This window comes from Ovis aries, chromosome 4 (assembly GCF_016772045.2).
Source record: "Ovis aries strain OAR_USU_Benz2616 breed Rambouillet chromosome 4, ARS-UI_Ramb_v3.0, whole genome shotgun sequence".
NCBI classification, from domain to species: domain Eukaryota; kingdom Metazoa; phylum Chordata; class Mammalia; order Artiodactyla; family Bovidae; genus Ovis; species Ovis aries.
Genome location: NC_056057.1, coordinates 25,770,548 through 25,782,704, shown reverse-complemented (window position 1 = coordinate 25,782,704; position 12,157 = coordinate 25,770,548). Strand labels below are relative to the sequence as shown.

Here is a 12,157-nt window from a genome sequence, read left to right as displayed (position 1 = left end):
CTCCTCACAGCAACAACATTTCCTCTTGGTCCCTAGGATGGTAGCTCCAACTTAATGTGTTACTGAAACACATATCTGCAGTAGTTTTGACCCAGTAGGCTTGGCGCCTGGAAGAACTCACCACCTCCAAGAGGCATTGTGCCCTTTCATGTGGTCAGGCTTGACTGATTTCATGACAGACTTCTTTCTTTAGGAGGAATGAAGTGGTTGTAGCATTATCATACTGCATGTTCCTGTTGAGGCTGGAGTGCTTTACAGCACGACTCTCCTGGTTTCATTGGGTAGAAATGTGGTAAACTGAAAAATGTATTCTGAAATAGAATTGTAGGGTCATATCATAATTTTGAATAAGTACTGCTCCTTTGGAAATATTGGATGAAATCTTTATAAAGCATCCATCTAAATCTGGTTAGTAAACATTTCTCCTAATTCTGAGCTAATATGAATCCAAAAGCATATTTCTTCCTTGACATAAAAACAAAAAGAAGCCCTATGTGTTAGGTATTTTGTACAATCATGTGATGGGCCTTGCTACGTGCTAAGATTGTCTCATACATACTTAAATTGTTACAAGATTACAGGATATTGACATGCCTGATTTATTGCCTGGTGGAGAAAATTAATGCAGTATTGTTGCTCTTTTAAGAGTTTCCAAATATCATTAATCCATCAGGTCAACATTTTATTATTATTATTATTATTTTTCTATATGTGATAGATGGTGATACACTTACTCATTGGATTTGAGTAATTACCAATTAGGTGTTTTGTGCAAGATCCTGACTCACATCACTACAGATCTGCTAAACTTACTTTACAGGCTATGTTAAAAATAAATAAATGAAACCTCAAGACATTTATTGCTACTAACATATCAACACCCTCTGGACTCTTTGCTCATTTTTTTGAGAGGGCTGTGTGTGTTATCATCTGTTTCTCATGGGTAGTCTGAGCTTTCTTTAAATGTGTGAAGCACCCTCGGGTCTTCAGGTAGAAAGAAAGCTCTTTTAATTTTCCACTCGAACTCCACAGATGTACTTCAGTGTCTTTTGCATTAAATCTCAAATCTCACTGCTTCCACCAGCAACACAGAAGCACAGTTTTAGTCCTCGCGCCTTGGAGCTTGCTTCCATTGTGTGTGTGGCAAATGTCTTGCACTGAGTGGAGGCTGGCCTTTCCAAGCGCGTCTCTTCATTCCCTTGCTGAGTCATTTCACGCATGGTGCTGGGGTTGAATTATGTCCCGCTTCCCCCTAGAAGAGACTCATTAGAAAATACCCTGATGGTAGAGAAGACTGAGGGCCAAAGAAGGGGGTGACACATCATGCGATGGTTGGACGGCATCGCTGATGCAGTGGACCTGAGTTGGAGCAAGCTCTGGGAGTTGGTGATGGACAGGGAAGCCGGGTGTGCTGCAGTCCATGGGACTGCAAAGAATTGGACATGACTGAGCAACTGAACTGATAGCCAATAGGAAAATGTAGACCAAAAAAAAAAAGTTCAAGTTTTAGGGGAATTTGCTGGCAGTCTTGTGGTTAGGACTCCACACCACTTTCACTGCTGAGGGTGCAGGTTCAATCCCTGATTGAGGAACTAAGATCCTGCAAGCCTTACGGTGCAGCCAAAAAAAAAAAAAAAAGAATTTTAGCTGTCTTTCTTTATACAGTTTCTTTTTGAATATTAGTGTAGTACCCAAGGACCTTTGGGTAGTAATACATATATTTCATTCTTAAGACTGATTTCAGTGCATAAGTGTTGTTTTGCAAGTATGCTAGAAAAGTCATTTTAGTATTTGAGACCAAGTTTTCTTTATTTTAAAAACCTCATTGTTAAGATAGATTTATTTGAAAAAAAGAAAAGAATAAAGCACTTTCACAGTTATTCTGTTTAAATTTGGAATGCAGTCATATTCCTCAAAGAAAGCAGGAGGGAATGAAAAGTCAGCTATAGTAATTAGGCATCTTTCCATTAATTACTGTTTTGAGTTTACCTTACATAGCAGACAGTTAAAGGGAATAAAAGCCTTTTCTAATCTAAATTGCAAATATTGAGTGCCGATTTCAGCTGTCTAGTTAACTTTGGGTTTTCATGGAAACAAATATACTTTATTCACTTCTTCTAAGAAAAGTGGATCCCTAAAATGTTGTTCCTGCAGATTGAGTTTTGCTCACTGTGTTCATTGCTCTATTGTAGCCGTTAGAACAGGACCTATGATATGGCATTATTTGAGATATATTTATTGAATGAGTGAATGAGATCAATGCAGTCTTTAATTTGGTAAGATGCATAGTCTGAAGCTTTACCTGTCTGTTTACTACTTTTTTTTCCCCCAGATAATAGAGCTGTATTTTAGATCAGTAACTATAGTACTGGTTCCGGTTGGCATTGCTTGTTTTAGAGATAATTTAACAATGTCACACTTGATTTTAATAGATTGGTTGGCTGCTTGAGGAACTTTCCATTTGTCATACAAGTCACCTTTATATTAGTTCTGAGTTGTAAGATATAGATTTGGGGCCAGGGTGGTTTACCTGCTGGGATCTAGGCATAACAGGGAAACCTATTTGGGTAAAAGTACCGTGAATTGCTTAGCTGAACAGTTTTTGCACAAGTTTAGTTTGGAGATAATCTGGAGAAAAATTGTCCAAATTATCGATATGAAAAGGTATTAATTATTTCTCAAAGTGGGTTTTGAGACACTGGCATCATCTGAGCACTTGAATGATAAGCTCCTAAGACCTTAGAGTACTTACTAATAGATTTGTTTCCTCTGTCCTTCAGTTCTGTGATGAACTACAGTGCAATGCATCTGACATGTTCTGTACCTGGGCTCACTGCATGTGGTCTGAGAACTATCTGCTATAGGACCATGGCAGGTTATATACAAGGAATAGGTTAGAATTGCAAAGAGGCTGTATGTTCTTAAGCACAGATCGTGGTTTTTCTTACATTCGTGATGGTAGCCTCCAGGCTGTCTCTGTCAGTCATGTATTAGTAAAAATATTAAAAAGGTAAGCCTTATCTGAGGGTACACAGATAAACTCAATTCAGAAGACCCTCACTGTGAACTGGTCTTTGAGAATCATCTCATTTCAACTGAACATGCAATTTGGTAATTTTTCAAATATATTCTTTTCCTTATTTCCTTCCACAAAAAACCTTACTATTAAATAATAATTCTAATACTTGTATGTAAATGCTACCACATTTTCTTTGATATGATTCTTATATTAATAAGACTTTGGTAACAACTGCCACACAACATCTGAATTTACTTAAAGATTTAAAAACAGATCTTCAAGCATTTGTAGAAGCAAATATATTTTTTTTCTGAATAAACTGATGTTATAATTTAAAACTTGTCAGTGTTGTGTGTTTATGGTTTCTCCAAAATCAAGAATTTCCTTGGGGGCATTATTTTATTGCTTTAACATTCCTTTCTACTCTGTTAAATCTAATGAAGTTTATCTGTCCTCTAGGTGACCTACAAACGAGATCTGTATGCAGCTGAATCGATTATTAAGGGTATGTTTGGCCTTGTGACTGTCAGTTCCTGTGTTTCAAAACCGTAAGCCAGTTCAGAATTTCTCATGACATTTTAAAGACCTGACTTCTCAGAAGTATAAATCTTGTAGACCAGGGAGGTCTGTGATTTGTCTTTTTGAAAAATAATTACTTTATTTTATTTCCTGCTTTGAAATATCACTTATTATGACTTACGTTGGGGCTTCCCTGGTAACTCAGACAGTAAAGACTCTGCTTGCGATGTGGGAGACCTGGGTTCAGTCCCTGGGTTGGGAAGATCCCCTGGAGAAGGAAATGACAACCCTCCCCAGGATTCTTGCCTGGAGAATTCCATAGACAGAGAAGTCTGGCGGGCGGCAGTCTGTGGGGTCACAGAGTCGGACATGACTCAGCGGCTATCATACATGCTTTATGTTACATTGGTTTAACTTTTATGTAGGAAATACTTTATTAATCTGAGAAAAGTGGGTGACATTGACATTGTAGAAGTGAAAACTGACATTTTAATTTGTAAATGTATTTTGTTTTTATTCAGAAAACTGTCTCCTCTCAACATTTGCCAACACATTACATTAGACAGCATCTTTTGCCTGAGAAGAATTTTTCTGAAAAAGAGAACTTGGTCTGAATGATCTTTAGTTCCTTTTAGTTTTGACAATGACTGTGATTCTGCTATGTGATTTTAGGTATTATATACGTAATAATATTTTTCTCATTTTTTTCATCTCTCTTAAGAGCTCAACGGCACAGAAGTGGTTTCTTTTATAATCAATAAATATTTTTTAAATGTGCTTGACACTGTGCTAGGCGTGTAATGATGATGCACAAGATGCGTTCATTCTGTATTTTCGCAACCTCCACAGTTTACATCACAATTTCTTAACCTTGGCATTATTGGCATCTTGGGCCAGGTTCTTCTTTGTTCAGGGAACTATTTTTGGCATCATAGTAGTTGCATGATCTCTACTTAATAGGTGCTGGCGGCACTCTACCCTCCCTCCCTCCCTTCCCGCGCTGTGACCATCAATTGTCTCTGGGCAGCACTGTTGTTGTTGTTGTGTATGTGTGTATATGGTCCTAGCCAAAATCAGAGGGGCCCACCCCCAATACTGAAGCAAGTGTGGTGCTTTACAATCTGTTTGTAATTTACTCCTTCAAAACTAGATTAAGGACAGAATGATGTACTCAGATACTGACTGAGATGTGACCTTGATTGAAGTTGGGGGAAAAAAAAAAAAACATTGAGTGGGAATTGTGAATGCAACATTTTTTTAAAATCTTATTTTATGCAAAGCCTGTTTAGGGATCATCTGGCTTCACATTCAGAAAACTGAAATCTCTTCTCTGTGTGTGACATTCTGTATTTGTATTTTATCTTTATATTTTTTTGTGGTTTAACAGTATTGTGTTTCAAACTATTAATATAATGATTTGGGCATCTGTGTGTATGCAAGCAGATGATCTATAGCTATAAATCAAAATGTTGGCATATATTTACATATGAGTCAGGCAATGTATAAACATGACTCTGGAGAAGTTGCCTAAACCATGATGTAGTTGGTTATATTCTCAACAGAAGGAGATTAAAACTTAGTTTGGTTTCTTTACAAAGTCTTATCTCTAGTACCTAGGTAAAATGGAACTGATCTATTTTGCAAGAAGTTGGTAAATGGTTCAGTGAGGATTCTACACATTTCAATACTTTGCCTATATATTATTAATATCAAGAGCAGGCTTTATCATGTAAAAGCCTCCTTTTAAGTATAATTGCAAGGGCTTTAGTTTTGGAAATTGTTTGCAGAGAGAAATTGTTTTATTTAGTTAACATATTCTAGTATTCTACTTTTCCACCTTATTTGTCTCTTGAGAAACCTGTATGTGGTCATAAAGCAACAGTTAGAACCAGACATGGAACAATGGACTGGTTCAAAATTCAAAAGGGAGTATGATAAAGCTATATATTATCACCCTGCTTGTTTAACTTATATGTAGAGTACACCATGCAAAATGCCAGACTGGATAATCACAAGCAGGAATCAAGATTGCAGGGAGAAATATCCATAACGTCAGATATGCAGATAATACCACCTTAATGGCAGAAGTGAGGAAGAGCTAAAGAGCCTCTTGATGAGGGTGAAAGAGGAGAGTGAAAAAGCTGACTTAAAACTCAACATTCAAAAAACTAAGATCATGGCATCTGGTCCCATCAGTTCAGTTCAGTTCAGTTGCTCAGTCATGTCCGACTCTTTGCGACCCCATGAACCGCAGCACGCCAGGCCTCCCTCTCCGTCACCAGCTCCCGGAGTCCACCCAAACCCATGTCCATTGAGTCTGTGATGCTATCCAACCATCTCATCCTCTGTCGTCCCCTTCTCCTCCTGCCCTCAATCTTTCCCAGCATCAGAGTCTTTTCAAATGAGTCAGCTCTTCGCATCAGGTGGCCAACACTTCATGGCAAATAGAAGGGGGAAAAGTGGAAGCACTGACAGATTTTATTTTCTTGGGCTCCAGAATCACTGAAGATGGTGACTGCAGCCATGAAATTAAAAGACACTTACTTCTTGGAAGGAAAGCTATCACAAACCCAAACAGCATATTCAAAAGCAGAGATATCACCTTACTGACAAAGATCTGTCTAGTCAAAGCTATGGTTTTTCCAGTAGCCATGTATGGATGTGAAAGTTGGACCATGAAGAAAGCTGAGCACCGAAGAATTGATGATTTTGAATTGTGGTGTTGAAGAAGACTCGAGAGTCCCTTGGACAGCAAGGGGATCACACTAGCCTATCCTAAAGGAAATCAACCCTGAATATTCATTGGAAGGACCAATGCTGAAGGGTTAATACTTTGGCCACTTGATGTAAAGAGCTGATTCATTGGAAAAGACCCTGATCTTGGGAAAGATTGAGGGTAGGAGAAGGGGATGACAGAGAATGAGATGGATGGATGGCATCACTGACTCAATGGACATGAGTCTGAGCAAACTTAGGGAGATAGGGAAGGACAGGGAAGCCTGGCATGCTACAGTCCATGGAGCCACAAAGAGTCAGACCCGACTTAACAATTGAATGACAATTCTCAGAGAAATTGATCTGTCTGTATGTAAACAGATAATTTAGAGAACAGTCTCCTTATATTCTTTAAGATTTGCATTTCTAATAATTTTCCAAGAGATTCTGATGTTGCTTGTACACTTTGAGGACCACTGCTAAGGGCCTTCTTACTCTCTTTGGGTTTCTAGACAAGTAGAGTTTTGATTACCAGAGATCTTGAATACAAAACGTCTGGCCCTGCCGCATTAATTCACAATCTGCATTTTAACAAAAACTCTGGCCCATTAGTTTGTACATTAATTTCCAAAAGCGTTCTTCTAGTCTGTTCTGCAGTCATTCAGAGTTGATTTTTTTTCTAAATAATCTTTATTGTATTTAGAACTTCAGGTCTTACCACACTGTCAGTTTCAAATGTTTGTTGGCTCACCTGAGATTTCTACCTGCCTTTATGACTTGTGCTAACATTGTTTCTGAGGCCTTGTAGTAGAAATACATCTGAGTATAGGTGGAGGGAAACTTAGATTTTTTAAGAAAAAATTCTAAAGTACAATATGGCTTATAGCAGACTACCCATTTACCTGTTGCCTTTCCATGTCAGTGTTCAAAGTATTTTTCTAGGTACGTGTAGAACACAACATTTATTGGGTACTCACTTTGTGCAAGGCATTGTTTAAAGCTTTTTATATGTATTATCTCTTGCTTCTCCAAGAACTCCATGTTGTAAGTAATGTGGTTATTTCCACTGGTCAGATTTTCTTCTTTGAAATTCTTGGGCTACATATATGTAGGAATTCTGATTACTGTGTGTTTTTAGAAGCTACTGCTGTATGTCATACATTATATCACATCACCAAGATGATTTGGGACCTTACTGCATAATGAAACTTGTATATAAGTCATCAGTATTTATGTTCAATGTAAGAATGACCAGGAAACCCCAGCCAGTTCAAGTTTAGGACTTATTTTTAAAAATAGTTTGGTTTTTTTTTGGCTGTGCTGGGTCTTCATAGCTGTGTGGGCTTTTCTCTAGTGTGGAGAGCACAACGATGGGCTGTGGGCTGTGGGCCTCTCCCTGGGGCTGTGGGCTGTGGGCCTCTCACTGGGGCTGTGGGCTGTGGGCTTCTCACTGCAGCAGCTTCTCTTGTTGTGGTCCCCAGGCTTGTGACACATGGGCTTAGTTGAGCAACGGCATGTAGGGTCTTCTTGGAACAGAGATTGAACCCGTGTCTCCTGTATTGGCAGGCTGGTTCTTTACCACTGAGCTATGAGGGAGGCCTCTCAAGTTTAGGACTCATTTTGTCATCAAATTTATATATGACAGCGATTTTTTAAATGTTCAAGAACTTTCTATATTTTAGCACTGACTGTAACTTTGTGTGACTCTCGCTGAGATGTAATTTGGCGATGGTGGGAAGAATGTCTCTTCTTTTTCCTATCCTCTAACACTGAGTTGAACCAAATTTGCTGGTACTTTTCTTTAGAATCTAAGGACATTAAATTGCTGGCCGCGCCTTTCCACTTCATCTCACTCGTCCTGCTCCCGGAAGAGGCATAGTAAACTCCACTGTATCTCTTTTAAAATAGAGAGAGAAACTATCTGAGCGTATGCACTTTTGTCAACGTTTAACACCAGAATGTCTTTAGCACTCATGCTAGATGTTTCATAATGTTACTTTCTGTAGGTGTTTTATAATGTTATTTCTTTTTTTTTCCTTTGTCATGCTGTTAATGTAGATATTATTCCTCCCAATTTTGTAGATGGGAAAACTGAAACTCAGTGAGACCAAGCACTTTCTTCCAGGTCACATAGTAAGAATGAGATCCACAAGTGAATCCCAGATCTCCCTTCAGCTTAGGCCTGACTCTATTCTGGGATGTGGCCACTTGGTACCTCTGAGTCAAGTACCTACTCACATTGACCACTAAAGTGGATACTGAATTCATTATCTCTCTCTGGTGGATACAGATTCCCTAGTGGCTCAGACATCAAGAATCTGCATGCAGTGGGGGGACTTGGGTTTGATCCCTGGATTGGGAAGAACCCCTGAAGAAGGGAATGCCATCCACTACAGTATTCTTGCCTGGAGAATTCCATGGACAGAGGAGCCTGGAGGGCTGTAGTACATGGGGTCACAAAGAGTCAGACATGACTGAGCAACTGAAAAAAAATAATTGGTGGGTACAGCAAATGGTTTATAAAATCCAGCCTGCCGAATACAGGTTCTGTTGGGTTAAAATTTTATCTTTTGCTGGCCTGATAAAGAATGATCATCCATAAAGATATCTCCTAGTTCTGTGCTAAGCACACAGTAGTTTTCTAAGAGTGTGGGAAAAGCAGGTAATATTGAAATGGTAGATTTCTAGACATGACTAGAGAAAGAGTAAGCATTAAAATGCAAAATCAGAGTAACAGTTTCAGGTTTGGGGACTGTTTCTTTCATTTTTTAAATTCTGGTAAGTTAAACACCTCTTACCCAGCCATACAGTTTTTCCTCTTCTAGGATGGAACATTTTTTCACTGTGGTATGAGTACTTAGTATTTTGTAAGTTGTCTTTCCTGTGCTTTTTTTTTTTTTTAACTTAGTACCAATTGTTACTGAAATAATATTCTGATGTAACTTTGGTGTTTTTCAGATTATAAAACATTTCTAGGATAAATGTCATAACTAGCAAGAGTATTTTTTACTCCTAGATTGACTAGTCACTGAAACAGCATGTAAATTTTGGTCCTTCTTAATTCTTATTCAAGTTCATCTTTTCAGTTTGGAATTTTTGGTGTAACTAACTTAAGGCTAGCTTTGATACTAAAATCTTCAAATTGTGATTTATAGCAGGTCTCAGAATCTGACGTATGTTATTAGAGAAGCTTTATTTTTTAAGCTTAATTTATTTTACTGTCAGTGTCTTTATGTAGAAATCCATTTATAGTGAACTGTTCAAGAATAGGAAACATATATAAGTAGTACTCTTAGGTTTCTTTTACAGTCTTTGACAACATAGCATTGAAAAATGTATAGTGAATCACAAATTTACTTTTATTTAAAGCAAGTTTAGTTCAGTTCAGTTCAGTCACTCAGTCGTGTCCGACTCTTTGTGACCCTATGAATCGCAGCACACCAGGCCTCCTTGTCCATCACCAACTCCCGGAGTTCACTCAGACTCATGTCCATAGAGTCAGTGACGCTGTCCAGCCATCTCATCCTCTGTCGTCCCCTTCTCCTCCTGCCCCCAATCCCTCCCAGCATCACAGTCTTTTCCAATGAGTCAACTCTTTGCATGACGTAGCCAAAGTACTGGAGTTTCAGCTTCAGCATCATTCCTTCCAAAGAAATCCCAGCGCTGATCTTCAGAATGGACTGGTTGGATCTCCTTGCAGTCCAAGGGACTCTCCAGAGTCTTCTCCAACACCACAGTTCAAAAGCATCAATTCTTCAGCGCTCAGCCTTCCTCACAGTCCAACTCTCACATCCATACATGACCATTGGAAAAACCACAGCCTTGACTAGACGGACCTTAGTTGGCAAAGTAATGTCTCTGCTTTTCAACATGTTATCTAGGTTGGTCATAACTTTTCTTCCAAGGAGTAAGCGTCTTTTAATTTCATGGCTGCAGTCACCATCTGCAGTGATTTGGGAGCCCCCCAATATAAAGTCTGACACTGTTTCCACTGTTTCCCATCTATTTCCCATGAAGTGATGGGACCAGATACCATGATCTTCATTTTCTGAATGTTGAGCTTTAAGCCAACTTTTTCACTCTCCTCTTTCACTTTCATCAAGAGGCTTTTTAGTTCGTCTTCACTTTCTGCCATAAGGGTGGTGTCATCTGCATATCTGAGGTGATTGATATTTCTCCCGGCAATCTTGATTCCAGCTTGTGCTTCTTCCAGCCCAGCGTTTCTCTGCATATAAGTTAAATAAGCAGGGTGACAATGTACAGCCTTGACGTACTCCTTTTCTTATTTGGAACCAGTCTGTTGTTCCATGTCCAGTGCTAACTGTTGCTTTCTGACCGGCATATAGGTTTCTCAAGAGGCAGGTCAGATGGTCTGGTATTCCCACCTCTTTCAGAATTTTCCACAGTTTATTGTGATCCACACAGTCAAAGGCTTTGGCATAGTCAATAAAGCAGAAATAGATTTAAAGCAAAGCATTTTTAATACTCCTTCTTCTGAGGTAGAGAATTGGATTTGGTCATTGTTCTTTAATTTTAACTCTCTTAGGCTTCTATTGTGTGTGAAATTTAAAATACGAGCCTTTCTAGGGATTAGTGTGGTTAATAGGTAGATTGACTGATAGGTTAAAACAGTTATTTAAAGAGATATTGTACTTTTGTCACACAAGCTGGTTGAGTCCACCCAAGCCTGCTCTACCTGCTCAGACCTGCTCAAACTATTAAAGTGATTATAGCAGTAACCTGTTTTATCTAGATTTGCATATACCAGGCAAATAGTCCCAAACCCACACTTGATTGAATAGACTGACCATATCATGGCAAAAGTTTCAATATGCTAAAATTTTCTAGGATGGAAAGCCCCTATGGGATTTCTAACTAAAAGCCTGCATTTATTTTCTACCATCATCCTTGATCACATCTTTTAATATTTTTTAATTTTGTGGCTGAGGTGTTTTAAAAATAATTGTGTTTTGTTCTCTCCTGATTATGATTATACAAACCCAAATAAGCTAGTGCTATAAAGAAGCCTTATGGTGTTTTATATAAAAGTGGAAAGAATAGATAAAATTGATAATCATTTCATGGCTAACTGACTTTAGTTAATATTACTTTAAATAGTAATATTCATATTTTTATGAACATTAATATTAATATCTATAAAAATTCACATCTTTTCCAAGCTATATAATTTTTTCCACTTGCTAAGCACTGTATTTGAAAGGAAGTTGATTTCTTGGAATTACAGTATCTCCTTTTCGTTCAGAAATTTAGACTTTATTCTGAAAATAGATTTTTATTTTCAACATCATTGATGCAGATGATTTATTTCAATGTCAAGTATTTATGCACAACCAAGCTATAAATCCCCATATGCCTGCTTTTTTATGTTTCATACAGTTTTTTAAAGAAATCATACAAGTTGGCAAGCAGTTGAACTCTTTTGTGCTTAGCCATTGAAAGTAGCTAAATATACTTTTAAATTGGCTCTGGGGCTGAAAGGAATATAGTCAAATTACATGTGAATAAAACTGATTCAGTGTTACTAAGATTAGGAAAACTCATAGTGTCACAATGTGTACTTTATGTATATGGAGAAACTAATGTTTTTGTTTTTAAGTGATATTATTTTCATTTAAAATAATGACATTTCAAGTGCATAGTTACTTTCAAGTCTTTTCAACCAAATTGCAAAGATGAGAAACTTTAAATCAGTTTCCTCCATCTGTGGTACATCTTCATCAGGTTTTTCTTGCTAAATAGTCAGTGATGACACCATTTTATTATTAACCATGCTTTTTGGATAATGCACAATGACAACTAAGATTTACATGGAAACTGTAATTTTTGATGTGTCTGGCTTTTGACAATGATATTTCATTTTCCAAATTTTCACATTAATACCAT

At 37.8% G+C, this 12,157-nt stretch overlaps 1 protein-coding gene across 1 annotated transcript in view; it reads left to right on the top strand.

The window, feature by feature from the left end:
- CRPPA (CDP-L-ribitol pyrophosphorylase A) overlaps nt 1-12,157 on the top strand; it is a 396,240-nt gene that overhangs the window by 121,995 nt on the left and 262,088 nt on the right. Inside the window, 1 exon segment of the mRNA XM_027968498.3 lies at nt 3,479-3,524. Within this exon segment, the coding sequence (XP_027824299.2) occupies nt 3,479-3,524 (46 nt within the window).